Consider the following 19063-nt stretch of genomic DNA (forward strand, 5'->3'; position numbering starts at 1 on the left):
GTCTTAAAACTTTGACCCCATACTTTTCATCTATAGTATGATTTATGGCAGATATTTGGTTGGAATATTTTTGACCTTCAGCGTGACTACTTATAAATTATTGTTCCTATGTCAAGAAACACAGTGCACAAGTTGTTATTATTTATTAATGATAATTATTGGTTATTACTTTGCCACGTCTTTTGTTCTTCTTGGCTTTGTGTCTTTACTAATGTGAGCTTTCTTTAATTACAAATATTTTTTTACAGGTACATTGAGGTTAGAAAATAGAAAAAAAAATGTCAGGAAATAGCAATGTATGCAAAGAGTTTAAAACCTCACCCATAAACTCACCGTCTACTGATCACATTTTGTGTATGTGTTTCTAAAATGGGAGGGCTCAATCTTTTCCTTTTGCTATAGGAGACAGCCTCAGCTCATTCAGTTCATTCTGTCTCCTGTGTTTATTCCCTGTAAGAAATACAGAGAAGAATTTCCAAAGAAAGCTGAAGACCTGAAACACTTTTGACACTTTTGGTCTCCACATGTGTACAGGTTTTTCCCCATGTCCAGCAGCTATCTGAGATGACTGGTGGGTGCCCCATAATTTAATTTAATTTCAACACCATCTACCCAGAGAAAGTGCCGTATTCCAGGGGCACTCCCCTGGAATGTCCAGGGGAGGGGTCAGTCCCATGAGATTGGCCCCACCCCACTTCGGAATGACAGCTAAGAGATGCCCATCACTTCTGCTCGATTGGGCTCCACGTCAGGGGCTCCCATCACCCCTTCCTTGAGTTTGATTAATTTACTAAGGCAGCTCACGTAACTCAGGCAGATACTTAAAGGCTGTGAGAAAGGATTCAGGTAAACAGCCAGCTGAAGAGATATGTAGGGAGGTCTGGGAGGGTCTGTGTGCAGGAGCCTCTGTCCCCCTGGAGTTGGGGGTGTGTCTCTCTCCTGGTGTGAATGTGCTCCCCAGTCTGGAAGCTCTCTGAACCCTGTACTTCTGGGAATTTCTGGAGGCTTCATCACACAGACGCGATCAGTCATTAACTCCATTTTCCACTCTTCCCCCTTCTCACGAGAATGGGGGGAGGGGCTGAAAATTCCAAGACTGACTATGGCTTGGTCTTGGCAGTCCTGTGGGGGCCATCTGGGAACCCACTCAGAGTTACTTCAGTAGAAGAAAAGATTATCACTCCCGGTGGCTCAGTGAGAAAGAATCTGCCTGCAATGTGGGAGACCTGGGTTTGATCCCTGGGTCCGGAAGATTCCCTGGACGAGGAAATGGCAACCCACTCCAGGATTCTTGCCTGGAGAATCCATGGACAGAGGAGCCTGGCAGGCTACAGTCCATGGGGTCACAGAGTGTTGGCCACGACTGAATGACTGAGCATGCACGCAGGAAATTACAAAGGTTTTAGGAGCTCTGTGTCAGAAACTGGATATATTTCTCATTGTCTCATCAGTTCCATGATAAAAGCACACAGTTTGATAAACTGCATGTTTCAAAAATCACTGTATCATGAACATTTTTCCGTATTAAATATTCTGCTACTAATTTTTAATGGTTGCACAAGGTTCTGTCTTATGGCTTTATTGCATTCTACTCACCATAACTGTTTTAGTCTCTGTTAAAAGCAACAATAAGTAAACACTCTTATTGGAAAATAACAGCGTCTTTGAATATGTCTTTTATTGTCTCTGTCTGAATAAATTCCTGAAAAAGAATGTATTGGGCCAAAAGGAAGTTACATATAATTTAAGATTTTTTAAAAATTAACTCATTGGTGTAGAGTTGCTTTACAGTGTTTTGTTAGTTTCTTGCTGTACGGCAAAGTGAATCAGTCATACATGTACACACATATCCCCTTTTTTTGGATTTCCTTCCCATTTAGGTCGCCACAGAGCACTGAGGAGAGCTCCCTGTGCTGGGCAGCAGGCTCTCGCTAGCTGTCTATTTTATACACAGTATCAATAGTGTCCATATGTCACTCCTGATGTCCCAGATCATCTCACATCCTCTTTCCCCTTTGGTAACCATGTCTGTTTGCTCCATCTATGTCTCTATTTCTGCTTTGCAAATAAGTTCATCTCTACTGTTTTTCTAAGTTCAGCACACATAAGCGACGTTTGTTTTTCTCTTTCTGACTTACTTCACCAGGTCCACCCACGCCTCTGCACACGGCACTGTTGAGCTCCTTTTGTGGCTGAGCGATATCCCACGGCATGCATGTACCTCATCTTCTCTGTCCATGCCTCTGCTGGTGGACATTTAAGTTACTTCCGTGTTTGGCTGTTGTAAACAGTGCTGCAGTGAACATCGCAGTTCATGCACCGTTTCAGATCATGTTTTTCTCTGGATTTGTGCCTAGGAGTGGGGTTGCTGTGCCGTATGATAGCTCTAATTTTAGCCTTTTAAGGAACCTCCATACTGTTCTCCATAGTGGCCGCACCGATTCACATTCCTCCCCACAGTATAGGGGGGTTTGAATGAGTGCACTTCTTTTCTTTTCCCAAACAAATGCACTGTTGTTGCCTATCATTGTCCGTTTTACCTCATCTTCCTCAGCACCCAGGAAGCTCCAGGCGCACTGGCTTTCTTTCTGTTTCTCAAAACACTCAGGTTTCACTCTCTTTAGGAACTTAGGACTCTTCTCTCTGTCTGGAGTTTCCTCCTCCCACGTGTCAATCGTGATAACTTATTCTGGAAAAATATAGCTCAACATTATATTAAAGTGCAATCTTAAAATTCACACTAGGAGACAGTTAGCTTTCCACTCTCCTCCTCACTCTTCAAAAGACTGTTGTTTTCTTCTCTGCAGTTCCCATAACTTGCTTTTATGTTTATTTCAGAACCCGCTGCTGCATTTATACCTTCATGAAGGAGTAACATTTTAGCTTTCCACACCAGTCTTATCTCTGGTTAATAAATCAATACAGTTGTTTTTATAGTTGTTAATGTATTACTTTCCATTATTGCAGGTTTATTTTGATGTTCTGCTAGTTTGGGAACTGAAAGTGATTTTTGACTATTTCTTTCTCCTTTTCTTTTTTATTAACTAAGAAAAAGTTTTAAACTTACCGATTATCCTTTGCTAAAATTTTCACTCTATCCCATGTCTTTTATCCCTAATCTCTCAATGACTGACATAAAATTGAATGAATGGATTTTTAAAGTAGATTGTTCTAATTATTGATAATTCCCATAGAGTATGTAATTGTAATTTGGAAGCATTTTAAATTAATTTTTTTAAAGAAAATGTTTGCGCATTTCTAGTTCCTGCATTTTTGTATTATACTTAATTATTATTTTTAAAAGATAACTGGGCTTTTACAATTTCTGCCCTTTGAAATTTACACTATTTTTTACAGCTCAATGTGAGATAAATATTTATAAACATTCTGCGAGTACTGGGGAGATTGTATATCCTCCACAGGGTAAAAGCTTAGGTATGTTTTTTTGTTACAGATCTATCATATTTACCATTCAGCTCAGTTCAGTCGCTTAGTCATGTCCGACTCTTTGCGACCCCATGGACTGCAGCACGCCAGGCCTCCCTGTCCATCACCAAGGCCTGGAGTTTGCTCAAACTCATGTCCATCGAGTCAGTGATGCCATCCAACCATCTCATCCTCTGTCGTCCCCTTCTCCTCCCGCCTTCAATCTTTCCCAGCATCAGGGTCTTTTCCAGTGAGTCAGTCCTTCACATCAGATTGCCAAAGTATATTTATCATTAATCTCTTTTAATTATACTGTTCAAATCTATTTTTACTCAATCGTTTTGTTTTTGACTGAAGATTCTTAATGCTTTCTGGGTCCGTGCAGTTTCCTTTGTGTGTCTAATTGCTTTTGCTCGATCATGTTTAATATTTTGAACTCCTTACGTCTAAACTGTAGATGTTGCCATGTCACCGATTTGTATCATTTTAACCCTTATGAACTAAAATCACTTTAATATAAATAGCGTGATTCTTACATTAAACTGTTTCCACTTAGTCTTAAAAAATTTTTTGTACAGAGTATGTGTAACTCTAGTAAGCAGTATACACCAGAATTTCCTTTGTAAAGAAATGTGAAGATATTAGTCTATTCATAGGGAATTTTAACTTTGAATAATGAACACTTTGGTGTGTTGGATTTTATTCCTTTGTGTCCACTTAGTTCTTGCTGACCATAACTATCAGTATTATTATTATTGCTAAATGGGATAAGATTTCTTTATATCGTTTCACTGGTAAATATTTAAGAAATTTGATAATAGACTATCGCCATAGTCTCGAAGTTTCAAGTTATCCAGTATACATTTTAATGAAAATAAACAGCAATATATGACAAATAGGAATCTGTTATATTGTGATTCACAAATTTAATTTAGAAAACCTTCTTCTCTCTCATTTCTGAAACCCAGGTCTATTATAACAATACAAAATTTGCTGGTCTTCGGGAGAGTGTTACAGCATCAACATCTTGTAAGTCTTCTCTTGGCTATTTATTCTGTTTTCATGGGATATGTGTTCACGCTTCCAATGCTTTATTATTTTACATTTGTACTCATATGTAATTATTAAGTTTTCAAATTATATATTTCCATAAACATTATATTTTAAGTTGTGTGAGCAAATGTACGTGCAGGTGAACATTATACTGAAATAAGGCCTTGCACTTGGGCAGGCTCGGGGCCGCCCTGCGTGTTGTGGGGCCCTTTCTCCTGTCCGCACGCACCTGGCCACTCCACGATACTCAATAAATGCCATAGTGGAATATTTTGTCCTGTTGGCATTTATCCGAAAACTTGAAAGAAAGGCTCCGCTATTGTCTTCAGTCACCCGTCTTCTGACATAAGCATGTTTGGATGTAAAGTAAGCTGAGGGGCGGTCTGGTACCTTCAGTCATCTTATCTCCGTGGGCATGTGTGTGTTTGCTGTTTGTATTTTTTTTTTCAGACAAATGCTTTGTGTGTTTGCTGGGTCGATCAGTGCCTCTGACTCTTTGCAGCCCCATGGACTGTAGCCCGCCAGGCTCCTCTGTCCATGGGATTTCCCAGGCAAGAATACTGGAGTGGGTTGCCATTTCCTCCTCCAGGGGATCTTCCTACCCAGAGATCAAACCAGTCAACCTTACCTCCCGTGACCAAAAACTAGACTTAGTTAGCCAAAGCTGTTTATTTATCATAAGCAGGATTTTGGTCATTCTGGACATTGCTTTTCAATCAACTGAATGTATCCAACCTGAGGTTTCCTGGAAAAGAAAATAATATCTTAAGTTCAGTTTAGGAAATTCAATTTTTAAAAGTTGGTTGGTTTCATAAAATAACTCATGAAGGATTTATATACACAGACTCCTATTATGATTCTGTTTATGATGTTTCTTCCTGTTAGGAATCAGCACATTTGTTTTGTGCTCCGTGTAGAAATCGTTTGTGGACCGTGTTAGAAATTACCTTTTTTTGAACTTACTTTTTATTGATGTAAGGTTGAATTGTTGATTACAAGCTTGTGTTAATTACTGCTGTACGGTGAAGCATGTCACTGCTGCTAAGTCGCCTCAGTCGTGTCCGACTCTGTGCGACCCCATAGACGGCAGCCCACCAGGCTCCCCCGTCCCTGGGATTCTCCAGGAAGAACACTGGAGTGGTTTGCCATTTCCTTCTCCAACGCATGAAAGGGAAAAGTGAAAGTGAAGTAGCTCAGTTGTGTCTGACTGCCCGTGATCCCATGGACTGCAGCCTACCAGGCTCCTCCGTCCATGGGATTTTCCGGGCAAGAGTACTGGAGTGGGTGCCACTGCCTTCTCCATACGTCTAAAAACACTCTGTTTTTATATTCTTTTCCATTATGGCTTATCCAGGATATTGAATATAGTTCCCAGCGCTATACAGTGTGGCCTTGTAGTTTATCCATTATAATCTATTCAGTATGCACACTGGTTTGCATCTGCTCATCCCAAACTCCCCCCAAATATGGGGCGCTTCATGAATTTGTGTGTCACCCTTACGCAGGAGTGGCACTAAAATTCTCTCTATTGTTTCAGTCTTAGTGTATGTGCTGCAGAAGCCAACACTCTTCTTTTTTTTTTTTTTTTTTCTGTCCCTCAACTGTATGCTTGGCAGAAGCAGGTGTTCTTACAAATCTATGCTGATTTACCCAACTAAGCTAGGATAAACAGTCCCTAAAAGCTTCCCCAGTGGCTCAGTGGTAAAGAATCCACCTGCCAATGCACGAGACCTGGGTTTGATCCCTGGAGAGGCAAACGGTAACCCACTCTAGTATTCTTGGCTGCAGAGAGGAGCCTGGTGGGCTACAGTCCATGGGATCACAAAAAGTCTGACTTGACAGAGTACGCATGCAAAAATGCTTTAATCAAAATAGAGCTGTGTGTAGGAAAAATCACTGAAATTAAACGTCATTGTAACAGTGAGGAGAACAGCTGGATTAAACGTCATTGCAACAGTGAGGATAACAGCTGGATGCCACCACTGACCTCTGCTCGTTCTGCTCACCAGAACACCCACTTTTCACTATTTCTGTTTTCAGTTCTTCTTATAGTTACCTCCATGTCTAAAAACAATATCATCTGCTGCTCTTTCGAGAGTTGCTTATTGGTCTGAGCCTGTGGAGGAAGAAGACCTAGCACTGTTTAAGTTTTCTCTGCTTGTTAGCTTTGTAAATTAAGTTAAATTCAGACCTCCAAGTGCGGTGTTACCAAGCATAGCTGGTTTTTATTTTTATTTTTTTAAGATTTGTTTGATGTAGACCATTTTTAAAGCCTTTATTGGGTTTGTGACAATATTGCTTCCATTTTATGTTTCGGTTATTTTGGCCGTGAGGCATGTGGGATCTTGATTCCCTGACCAGGTGTTGAACCTGCGGTCCCTGCATTGGAAGGCAAAGTCTTAAACACTGGACCACCAGGGAAGCCCCTTCAGATGGCAGCTCACCAGTGCTCATATGCACGTGCACATTCAGTGGTGCTTTATTTCCCCAGGTCTTTCCAAAGAGGGAATGTATAAAAGCATCTTATTTTCCAAACTTGCTTGACTAGGTTCCATAAAAAGTTTTAGTTCTTTCTGCTCAGATATTTTAAATGAAGGCTTCTGATGTGAAATCCATACACATTCAGCCAGCTCTCTTGAACTTTATTTCCATGCACTTTTCTTACAATACCAACAGCTTCATTGAGTTTTTCTGATTATGTGAGCAGTTCATAGTGGCAGCACTTACTCTTGGGGGTCATAGAGTCCACTGGATATTTCACACACCCATCTTTAAGACCAGCTTGGCACCACTTCACTCAGAGAAACACGGAGCAGGAAACACAATCAGAAGTGGCATCTGGCCAAGGACTTCCTGGTAGCATTGCCCACCACAGTCCGAGGACCATGAACACTTCGACCCTCTGGACTCCACTGAGAAGAATGAGGCCACGTGTGGCAGAGCATCCCAGCTTAGAAGCTCCATGTCAAGAAAGGAACTGATACATCATGTAGCAGTTCCGTGGGCACGGCTGCCAACGGTGTCAACAGGGGTGAGCCCGGTAACATGATGTGCGCTGGGTGCACGCACTCAAGGAAGCCAAGGTCAGCACTTCTCACCAGGACGGTGCTTCATCCACAGCCGCCCTGGCCCAGACGCCATGTAGCACTCAGGGATTGTGTTGACGCCCGCCGTGTCATCAAGTAACACAGCTGCTAGTCCATCTTTATCGTATTTTACCTTCAGTGGAGATATAGGGTTACCCCATCCTCCTTTCTCCATAAGGCAGAAAAAGTATCAACTCTTTCTAGCAACAGATTCTCCTAAGAGATAAATCATGTTGTCCCCTTTTAATAGTGACATCTACTCAAGGGTGGGTTGGCTCTTGAGTTGTGAATTGCAGAAGCACAGCTACTCAAAATGTATTTTACTCAGTTTTTCTGGCATCACACTCTACCACCTATATTTTGACAACATTTGGGCCCTTTTCTTCTGAAGCTCTCAAAGGGTACAGCCCCGATGCCATTATAAAATTTCCCTTCATCGGTTTCCCGTTTTAGAATCGCTGCATTTGAATCTCATGTATTTTTTAAATTTTATGTTTTTTTTTTAATCTGGTACTGTAAAAAGGAAATATTCCAATTTTGCATGCATTAAGATATCTTTACGATGGCACTTGATCAGTATGTTACCCTGGGATGGAGTCTAAGCTTAAGGATCTAGACTTTGAACATATTTCCGTGGACATCCCTGGTAGTCCAGTGGCTGAATCTTCAGCTTCTTGCAGGGTGTTGTGGGTTCAGTCCTTGCCCAGGGAGCTAAGATTCCACATGCTGCATGGTGTGGCAAATAAATAAATCCATGCGAGCTCTGTAGAAGAATTCTTTCGAAGTATGTCTGTTGTTCCACTGTGCCCCGTGTGACTTCCCGGCTTCTTTTTCTTTCCCTGTGCCCCCTTGTTTTATTTTCTTCCGGGAACGCTTCGGCTCTCCTCTTTATTCTTGGTCGTCTGCGGGTCTTTTGCACTTATTTTCCTGGATGCTACTGGCCTTTGTGACCTGGAGACTACTATCTGTGGAAAATTTTCTTTGGTTCACTTTCTTTTTGCTGGCCTTTTGGAGTTTGTCTGAGTCACATTTTGCAGTCAAAAGTTGATGTATTATTTTGGCATCCATCTTTCGTGAGAGGGTTTCCTTGAGGGTTTGGTTCTCATTGGCAATTTTATCCTAGTTACAGTGACACACGGGAGAAGGTGATTAGAAGTTCCGTCGTCCTTAAGGGGCCGTGTGGGCCGCGGAGATTCCCTGTGTTGTTACTGATTTATTTTCTCCAGCATCATCCATTGTCTCCAGACATGCAGTTTGGGCAGCCCTTGGCCTGGCTGAGTCACTCCATGCTTCCGGCTGTGAAAGAAATGTCTCATGCTCAGGAAATCTTCCATGGATCATGTAGAAAATAGGTTTCTCTTATTTTCACACTCTCTACCTTTTCCCCCTTAAATCCAAGGAAAGCATATAATTGTTTTATTGGCTTATTTACCTGTCTAGCGTTCGTTTGCCCCCAGAGAGAAGGAAGATTCCCTCCGAACTGGTGCCTTTTATGCCGTGTTTTCTGTCCTATCCCCAGAGACCGTCGTGGTCATAGGAAGCATAGCATTTGCTCGGTCAGTGTGGGATGAGTGAGGGGTACTGATCAGTTAAGACAGTGGTGGATGCCGTAAGAGACAGATCCCCAAATCGTTGTGGCATAACTGAGTAGACACTGCTTATTTTCTTAATCATTTTTAAAAATTGGAGTATAGTTGCTTCACAGTTGCTGGGTTGGTTTCTGCTGTACAGTGGAGTGACTTAGCTACGTGCATACGTGCATCTCCTTCCTCTTGGACCTGCACCCCTCAGCCCACCCTCTAGGGCGTCGCAGAGCGCTGAGCTGAGCTGAGCTGAGCTGGGCAGGCTTCGCTGTCCAGCCCCAACTCCCGCGGACAGCGGCTCCCCGCGGTAGCGTGCGTGTCTCAGTGCTCGGCCCTCAGCTCGTCACCCCTCCTTGGTGCCCGCCTGCCTGCCCTCTGCATCTGCATCTGTACTCCTGCCCTGTGAAGAGGTTCGTCTGTACCATTTCTCTAGATTCCACATCCTGACATTAACACGCATTATTTGTTTTCCTCTTTCTGACTTACTTTACTCTGTCTGATGGGCTCTAGGTCCGTTTCTCCTCCAACTGGGGATGTTTATGTCCTTGTCGAGGGCAGAGTCCTGCTCCACACACTCATTCAAAGCTCCACACGGACCCAGGGGCTTCCCTCTCCAGAGGTGGCTCCTGAATTTGGGATGACAACCAAGCTCCAGCCAGCACTCTGGAGAAGGGAATGGAGGGTCTTTCATGGGGTGGAAAATACCACACCCAGCTGTGATTGATATGCCTGCTACCCTTATCTCAGTTACCTGGACACACTTAACAGCAAGGGAGAGAAAAGAAATCTGCTTAAGAGTTAGCCAGGGCCAGCCACGGGCAGAGGAGGGGAGCAGGGCAGGGGAGGAGACCGGTCGTTCCCCTCAACCCCACGGACTGTCTCCAGCCGAAAGCACACAGGACAGGTGGCTGTGTATTCGTTTTGTCTTGCTGTCCAACGGGTTAAACCAGCGGCTTCACACCACACCGTTGATTTATTAGCTCACAATTCCATAGTCAGAGTTCCGGCTCCATGTGACTGGGTCTTCTGAAACCTAGATGTCGGCCAGGATGAGTTTTTATCTGGAGAATATGCATACAAATGCTTCCAGGGTTGATCCAGGTTGGCGGAGTCCTGTTTCTTGCTGTGCTGGGACCGCTGACCTGATTTCTTTGGGGTCCCGGGGCCAGGGCTTGCAGTCAGCTCCCAGAAGCCCCTCGTGTTCTTTCCACCTGACCTGCTCCAGACAGCCTGGGGAGTCCTTCCAGTACCTCAAATCACTGACTTCAGCTTTTTTAAAGGACTCGTGGTTAGGTCATGCTCACCCAGAACAGTCTCGGGATCTTCCAGCGGGAAAGTCCCTGCTGACTTGAGGCTGGAGTTCGCTCTGCAGTTTCTTTGCCGTGGTGCCTACATTAGTGGTTGATGAGATAACCAAGACCTGGAAACCTTGGCACCATCTGGAAATTCTCCTCACCACCCATCTCCTTCAAAGCATCCAGGCTTCTCAGCCCACCCCCACCTCAAATGTATAATTTCTGTATTGCCTTAGAAACATGATTTAGGAGGGTTGAATTTGTTTCCTCACCTACAAGAGAATAACGCTAGGTCTCTGCCCATCTTCATGAAGCACAGTGACCACAGCAACGGTAGTGAACCCTGATGTAGGTAAAGGTCCTCCACTCCCACCATCAGTTCAGTTCAGTCCCTCAGTTGCATCTAACTCTTTGTGACCCCATGGACTGCAGCACGCCAAGCTTCCCTGTCCATCACCAACTCCCAGAGCTTGCTCAAACTCATGTCCACCGAGTCCGTGATGCCATCCAGCCATCTCCTCCTCTGTCATCCGCTTCTCCTGCCTTCAGTCTTTCCCAGCATCAGGGTCTTTTCCAGTGAGTCAGTTCTTCGCATCAGGTGGCCAAAGGATTGGAGTTTCAGCTTCAGCATCAGTCCTTCCAATGAATATTCAGGACTGATTTCCTTTAGGGCTCCCACCATGCACAACGTCAATTCGTAATCCATCACCATAATCTCTCTCTTGCCATTACTCTGGAATCCCTTGGTCCTGGAACCAACGTCCATGACTAACAGCTTTCTTCTTTTTCCCTGGGTCATCGTTTCCCTCCTCTGCTGGGTGGGTCTCATCGGCATGCAGTTTTTAAAAGCAAATGAGCAGGAGCAACCGCAGTATCTCTTCTGACCCTGTTTCTTCTTCAGCTGCCATCCTAGTTCTTCACCCGCACACCTGTCAACAGCAAAGCTCCTTTCATCCTGCTTCACTTGAGAGTCCCTTTGCCGGCTGCATCTTTTCCTCCTACTTTTTAACCCTGCATGTCTCAGGACTGAGTCTTGGGACTTCTATCCACTTTTAATTTCCAGGTTAATCATTCAGTCTTCACAGCTTTAAGCAACAGCTGTATGTTGGAGACCCTCTGTCCAGTCTCAGATCCTTTCTAGCCAGCTTCCTACTTGGCATCTCCACTTGGGTTGTCTACTTGTCCTTTCAGACTCTCAGATCCCAAACTGAGCTTCTGTTTCCCTGAGGGCAGCTCCGCACAGCCTTCGTGGTCTTCACTGATGGTGCTGTATGACTTCTTTCTCCTAACACCTGCGCTGCCGGCCTCATCTGAGGCACTGTCGTATTTTGCCTGGATGATAGTACTTTCAACAAGGGGGTTATAAAAATCTGTATAATGCCCAAGTCGCAGTTTATTACTCCTCTACTCAAAATCCTGCAGGTGGTACAGATTTAACTCAAACACCAAGGTAAGCGGGCATAGCCTGGAGGCCCAGTGGCTCGCGCTCGGTGCTCTCTCTGGAGGGTGTAGGTTCCAACCCTGACTGGGGAGCTAAGATCTTACAAATGTAGCGGTGCAGCAAAACAGCAAACACACACACACACACACACACACACACACACACCAGTGTGACCTTAAATGCTTCACAAGCCCCTCCAAGCTTACCCTTGCCCTCTGCTGACTCCCAGCCACATTCTCAGCTGGCATCTCCTGATGCCCATCCCTCTCCCCGACTCTAGCCTCAGGGGATTCCTGCTGCCCCTTGGATGCTAGGTGTGTTCTGCCTCGAGGCTCTCACCTAATCCCACCTGTGCCTGAACAAGCATCCCCCAGATACCTGTCCAGCGAACTCCTCATCTTCTCAGTTCAGTTCAGTTCAGTCACCTAGTCGTGTCAGGCTCTTTTGACCCCATGGACTGCAGCACACCAGGCCTCCTTGTCCATCACCAACTCCCAGAGCTTGCTCAAACTCATGTCCATTGAGTTGGTGATGCCATCCAACCATCTCATCCTCTGTTGCCCTCTTCTCCTCCCGCCTTCAATCTTTCCCAGCATCAGGGTCTTTTCCAGTGAGTCAGTTCTCCACATCAGGTGGCCAAAGGATTGGAGTTTCAGCTTCAGCATCACTCTTTCCAATGAATACTCAGGACGAATCTCCTTTAGGATGGACTGGTTTGATCTCTTTGCAGTCCAAGGGACTCTCAGGAGTCTCCGCCAACACCACAGTTCAAAAGCATCAATTCTTCGGCGCTCAGCTTTCTTCACAGTCCAACTCTCCCATCCATACATGACCACTGGAAAAACCACAGCTTTGACTAGACGGACCTTTGTTGGCAAAGTAATGTCTCTGCTTTTTAATGTGCTATCTAGGTTGGTCATAACTTTTCTTCCAAGGAGTAAGCGTCTTTGAATTTCATGGCTGCAGTCATTATCTGCAGTGATTTTGGAGCCCAAGAAAATAAAGTGTGTCTCTATTTCCACTGTTTCCCCATCTATTTGCCATAAAGTGATGCGACCAGATGCCATGATGTTAGTTTTCTGAATGTTGAGGGGGTTTTTGTTTGTTTCAAAGCAGTTTATTTAGGGGTTCCATTTTCACTCCTCAGTAGATTTTATGTATTTCTCATATGCGTCTTCCCTCGTTAGTTCATCTAGTTCTGAAGGGTTACTGAATGTCATCTTGATCAGCCAACCATCTTCGTAACAAGACTTGTTGACAAGTCCTGGATTTTCTGCTAGAGCTTTATTAATTTCAGCTGCTTCTCCTGACACAGGAGAATAGAGTTCACTAGCAGCTTTCACACTTTCCAAAGCACCAAACTCCTCTTGTTTGTTCAACTTTGTCCCAACTTCAGGCAGACTATAGTAAACAACATCTCCCAAAGCTTCCTGTGCAAAATTGCTGATTCCCACTGTTCCAACACCATTTTCTGTTGTTACCCATTCGTGTTTTTCTGTGAATTTCCGCACCGACAGCCGAGCAGGGCCCGTGCGCAGCGCCCAGACGGCACCCACCCGCAGTCCCCAGGGCCGCGGCAAGCAGGGCGCGCCGGGTGCTAGATGGGCGCAGGCTGCCGACCGCGGCGCCCACGCTCCGTACCGCGCGCAGCGCCTCGTTCGCACCGGTGCAGAGGGGCTCCGCGCGGCACCTAGAGCCCTGCGGTCCGGCCGGCGGGGGCGCGGCGGACGGGGCGGCCCCGGGCCGGAGCGAGCCTGAGCGAGCTGGCTGGACGGGGCGCGGGGCCGGGCTGAATGTTGAGTTTTAAGCCAACTTTTTCACTCTCCTCTTTGACACTTATCAAGACGCTCTTTAGTTCCTCTTCACTTTCTGCCGTAAGGATGGTGTCATCTGCATAGCTGAGGATATTGATATTTCTCCCAGCAATCTTGATTTCAGCTTGTGCTTCATCCAGCCTAGCATTTCTCATGATGCACTCTGCACAGAAGTTAAATAAGCGGGGTGATAATATACAGTGTTGACATATTTCTTTTCCTATTTGGAACCAGTCTGTTGTTCCATGTCCAGTTCTAACTGGTGCTTCCTGACCTGCATACAGGTTTCTCAAGAGGCAGGTCAGGTGGTTGGTATTCCCATCTCTTGAAGAATTTTCCACAGTTTATTGTGATCCACACAGTCAAAGGCTTCGGCATAGTTGATAAAGCAGAAGTAGATGTTTTTCTGGAACTCTCTTGCTTTTTCCATGATCTAGTGGATGTTGGCAACTTTATCTCTGGTTCCTCTGACTTTTCTAAAACCAGCTTGAACATCTGGAAGTTCATGGTTCATGTACTGTTGAAGCCTTGCTTGGAGATTTTGAGCATTACTTTACTAGCGTGTGAGATGAGTGCAATTGTGTGGTAGTTTGAGCATTCTTTGGTATTGCCTTTCTTTGGGATTGGAATGAAAACTGCCCTTTTCCAGTCCTGTGGCCACCACTGAGTTTTCCAAATTTGCTGGCATATTGAGTGCAGCACTTTCACAGCATCATCTTTTAGGATTTGAAATAGCTCCACTGGAATTCATCACCTCCACTAGCTTTGTTTGTAATGATGCTTTCTAAGGCCCACTTGACTTCACATTCCAGGTTGTCTGGCTCTAGGAGTGATCACACCATCATGATTATCACGTCATTAAGATCTTTTTGTATAGTTCTGTGTATTCTTGCCACCTCTTCTTAATATCTTCTGCTTCTGTTAGGTCCATACCATTTCTGTCCTTTAATGAGCCCATCTTTGCATGAAATGGTCCCTTGGTATCTCTGATTTCCTTGAAGAGATCTCTAGCCTTTCCAATTCCGTTGTTTTCCTCTATTTCTTTGCATTGATCACTGAGGAAGGGTTTCTTATCTCTCCTTGCTATTTTTTGGAACTCTGCAATCAAATGAGTATATCTTTCTTTTTCTCCTTTGCTTTTCACTTCTCTTCTTTTTGCAGCTATTTGTAAGCCCTCCTCAGACAAGCATTTTGCCTTTTTGTATTTCTTTTTCTTGGGGATGGTCTTGATCCCTGCCTCTTGTACAGTGTCACAAACCTCCATCCATAGTTCTTCAGGCACTCTGTCTATCAAATGTAATCCCGTGAATCTATTTGTCACTTCCACTGTATAATCATAAGAGATTTGATTTAGGTCATACCTGAAGGGTCTAGTGGTTTTCCCTACTTTCTTCAGTTTAAGTCTGAATTTGGCAATAAGGAATTCATGATCTGAACCACAGTCAGCTCCTGGTCTTGTTTTGGCTGACTATATAGAGCTTCTCCATCTTTGGCTGCAAAGAATATAATCAATCTGATTTCAGTATTGACCATCTGGTGATGTCCATGTGTAGAGTCTTCTCTAGTGTTGTTGGAAGGGGGGGTTTGCTATGACCAGTGCACTCTCTTGGTAAAACTCTATTATCCTTTCTCCTGCTTCATTCTGTACTCCAAGGCCAAATTTGCCTGTTACTCCAGCTATTTCTTGACTTCCTACTTTTGCATTCCAGTCCCCTATAATGAAAAGGACATCTTTTTTGGGTGTTAGTTCTAGAAGTTCTTGTAGGTCTTCATAGAACTGTTCAACTTAAGCTTCTTCAGCATTACTGGTTGGGGCATAGACTTGGATTACTGTGATACTGAATAGTCTGCCTTGGAAATAAACAGAGATCACTGTCATTTTTGAGACTGCATCCAAGTATTGCGTTTTGGACTCTTTTGTGGACAACTCTTTTGATTGCTACTCCATTTCTTCTAAGGGATTCTTGCCCACAGTAGTAGATAAAATGGTCATCTGAGTTAAATTCACCCATTCCAGTCCATTTTAGTTCACTGATTCCTAAAATGTTGATGTTCACTCTTGCCATCTCCTGTTTGACCACTTCCAATTTGCCTTGATTCATGGACCTGACATTCCAGGTTCCTATGCAATATTGCTCTTTACAGCTTCAAACTTCCATCACCAGTCAAATCCGCAGCTGGGCATTATTTTTGCTTTGGCTCCATCCCTTCATTCTTTCTGGAGTTATTTCTCCACTCATCTCCAGTAGCATATTGGGCACCTACCCACCTGGGGAGTTCATCTTTCAGTGTCTTATCTTTTTGCCTTTTCACACTGTTCATGGGGTTCTCAAGGCAAGAATACTGAAATGGTTTGCCATTCCCTTCTCCAGTGGACCATGTTTTGTCAGAATTCTCCACCATGACCCATCTATCTTGGGTGGCCCTACATGGCATGACTCATAGTTTCATTGAGTTAGACAAGGCTGTGGTTCATGTGATCAGATTGGTTAGTTTTCTGTGATTGTGGTTCCAGTCTGCCCTTTGATGGAGAAGGATAAAAGGCTTATTGGAGCTTCCTGGTGGAGAGACTGACTGAGAGGGAAACTGGGTCTTGTTCTGATAGGTTGGACCATGCTCAGTAAATCTTTAATCCAATTTTCTGTTGATGGGTGGGGCTGTGTTCCCTCTGTTATTTACCTGGGACTTATGTATGGATCCTGTGGTCAGATATGGATGTGAGAGTTCGACTGTGAAGAAGGCTGAGCACCGAAGAATTGATGCTTTTGAACTGTGGTGTTGGAGAAGACTCTTGAGAGTCCCTTGGACTGCAAGGAGATCCAACCAGTCCATTCTGAAGGAGATCAGCCCTGGGATTTCTTTGGAAGGAATGATGCTAAAGCTGAAACTCCAGTCCTTTGGCCACCTCATGCGAAGAGTTGACTCATTGGAAAAGACTCTGATGCTGGGAGGGATTGGGGGCAGGAGGAGAAGGGGACGACAGAGGATGAGATGGCTGGATGGCATCACTGACTCAGTGGACGTGAGTCTGAGTGAACTCTGGGAGTTGGTGATGGACAGGGAGGCCTGGAGTGCTGTGATTCATGGGGTCACAAAGAGTCGGACACGACTGAGCGACTGAACTGAGCTGAACTGAACTAACTGTGGTGGAGGTAATGAAGACAATGGCAACCTCCTTCCAAAAGTCCCATGCACCCACTGCTACATTCAGTGCCCCCAACTCTTGCAGCAGGCCACCGGCAACCCACGCCTCTGCTGGTGACTCCTGAACACTCACGGGCAAGTTTGGGTCAGTCTCTTGTGGGGTCTCTGCTCCTTTCTCCTGGGTCCTGATGTGCAGAAGGTTCTGTTTGTGCCCTCCCAGAGTCTGTTTACCGTCTGAGCCACCAGGGAAGTCAACATCGAAATCAGATTGATTATATTCTTTGAAGCCAAAGATGGAGAAGCTCTATACAGTCCGCAAAAACAAGACCAGGAGCTGACTATGGCTCAGATCATGAACTCCTTGTTGCCAAATTCAGACTTAAATTGAAGAAAGTAGGGGAAACCACTAGACCATTCAGGTATGACCTAAATCAAATCCCTTATGATTATACAGTGGAAGTGAGAAATAGATTTAAGGGACTAGATCTGATAGACAGAGTGCCTGATGAACTATGGATGGAGGTTCGTGGCATTGTACAGGAGACAGGGATCAAGACCATCCCCGTGGAAAAGAAATGCAAAAAAGCAAAATGGCTGTCTGAGGAGGCCTTACAAATAGTTGTGAAAAGAAGAGAAGCAAAAAGCAAAGGAGAAAAGGAAAGATATAAGCATCTGAATGCAGAGTTCCAAAGAATAGCAAGGAGAGATAAGAAAGCCTTCCTCAGCGATCAATGCAAAGAAATAGAGGAAAACAACAGAATGGGAAGGACTAGAGATATTTTCAAGAAAATTAGAGATACCAAGGGACCATTTCATGCAAAGATGGGCTCGTTAAAGGACAGAAATGGTATGGACCTAACATAAGCAGAAGATATTACGAAGAGGTGGCAAGAATACACAGAAGAACTGTACAAAAAAGAGCTTCACGACCCAGATAATCACGATGATGTGATCACTGACCTAGAGCCAGACATGCTGGAATGTGAAGTCAAGTGGGCCTTAGAAAGCATCACTACGAACAAAGCTAGCGGAGGTGATGGAATTCCAGTGGAGCTGTTTCAAATCCTAAAAGATGATGCTGTGAAAGTGCTGCACTCAATATGCCAGCAAATTTGGAAAACTCAGCAGTGGCCACAGGACTGGAAAAGGTCAGTTTTCATTCCAATCTCAAAGAAAGGCAATACCAAAGAATGCTCAAACTACCAACACAATTGCACTCATCTCACACGCTAGTAAAGTAATGCTCAAAATTCTCCAAGCCAGGCTTCAGCAATACGTGAACCATGAACTTCCAGATGTTCAAGCTAGTTTTAGAAAAGGCAGAGGAACCAGAGGTCAAATTGCCAACATCTGCTGGATCATGGAAAAAGCAAGAGAGTTCCAGAAAAAACATCTATTTCTGGTTTATTGACTATGCCGAAGCCTTTGACTGTGTGGATCACAATAAACTGTGGAAAATTCTGAAGGAGATGGAAATACCAGACTACCTGACCTGCGTCTTGAGAAACCTATATGCAGGTCAGGAAGCAACAGTTAGAATTGGACATGGAACAACAGACTGGTTCCAAATAGGAAACGGAGTATGTCAAGGCTGTATATTGTCACCCTGCTTATTTAACTTATATGCAGAGTACATCATGAGAAACCCTGGGCTGGAAGAAGCACAAGCTGGAATCAAGATTGCCAGGAGAAATATCAATAATCTCAAATATGCAGATAACACCACCCTTATGGCAGAAAGTGAAGAGGAACTCAAAAGCCTCTTGATGAAAGTGAAAGAGGAGAGTGAAAAAGTTGGCATAAAGCTCAACATTCAGAAAACTAAGATCATAGCATCTGGTCCCACCACTTTATGGCAAATAGATGGGGAAACAGTGGAAACAGTGTCAGACTTTGTTTTTTTGGGCTCCAAAATCACTGCAGCTGGTGACTGCAGCCATGAAATTAAAAGACGCTTACCCCTTGGAAGGAAAGTTATGACCAACCTAAATAGCATATTAAAAAGCAGAGACATTACTTTGCTAACAAAGGTCCATCTAGTCAAGGCTATGGTTTTTGCAGTGGTCATGTATGGATGTGAGAGTTGGACTGTGAAGAAAGCTGAGCACCGAAGAACTGATGCTTTTGAACTGTGGTGTTGGAGAAGACTCTTGAGAGTCCCTTGGACTGCAAGGAGATCCAACCAGTCCATTCTAAAGGAGATCAGTCCTGGGTGTTCATT

General features: G+C 44.4%; 1 protein-coding gene and 1 non-coding gene across 5 annotated transcripts in view; one reads left to right on the plus strand and one right to left on the minus strand.

Moving 5' to 3' along the window:
* PTPRC (protein tyrosine phosphatase receptor type C) overlaps positions 1–19063 on the plus strand; it is a 129026-nt gene that overhangs the window by 79951 nt on the left and 30012 nt on the right. For all 4 annotated transcript variants that reach the window (XM_061383709.1, XM_061383710.1, XM_061383711.1 and 1 more), the window contains one exon: positions 4395–4455. In XM_061383709.1, the coding sequence (XP_061239693.1) occupies positions 4395–4455 (61 nt within the window). The remainder of the gene's footprint in view (positions 1–4394; positions 4456–19063) is intronic.
* Positions 5940–6046, minus strand: LOC133228331 (U6 spliceosomal RNA). The gene has a single exon (XR_009730183.1). It is a non-coding gene; the product is annotated as a U6 spliceosomal RNA (small nuclear RNA).

The sequence above is a fragment of the Bos javanicus genome, chromosome 16 (genome assembly GCF_032452875.1).
Source record: "Bos javanicus breed banteng chromosome 16, ARS-OSU_banteng_1.0, whole genome shotgun sequence".
Classification (NCBI taxonomy): domain Eukaryota; kingdom Metazoa; phylum Chordata; class Mammalia; order Artiodactyla; family Bovidae; genus Bos; species Bos javanicus.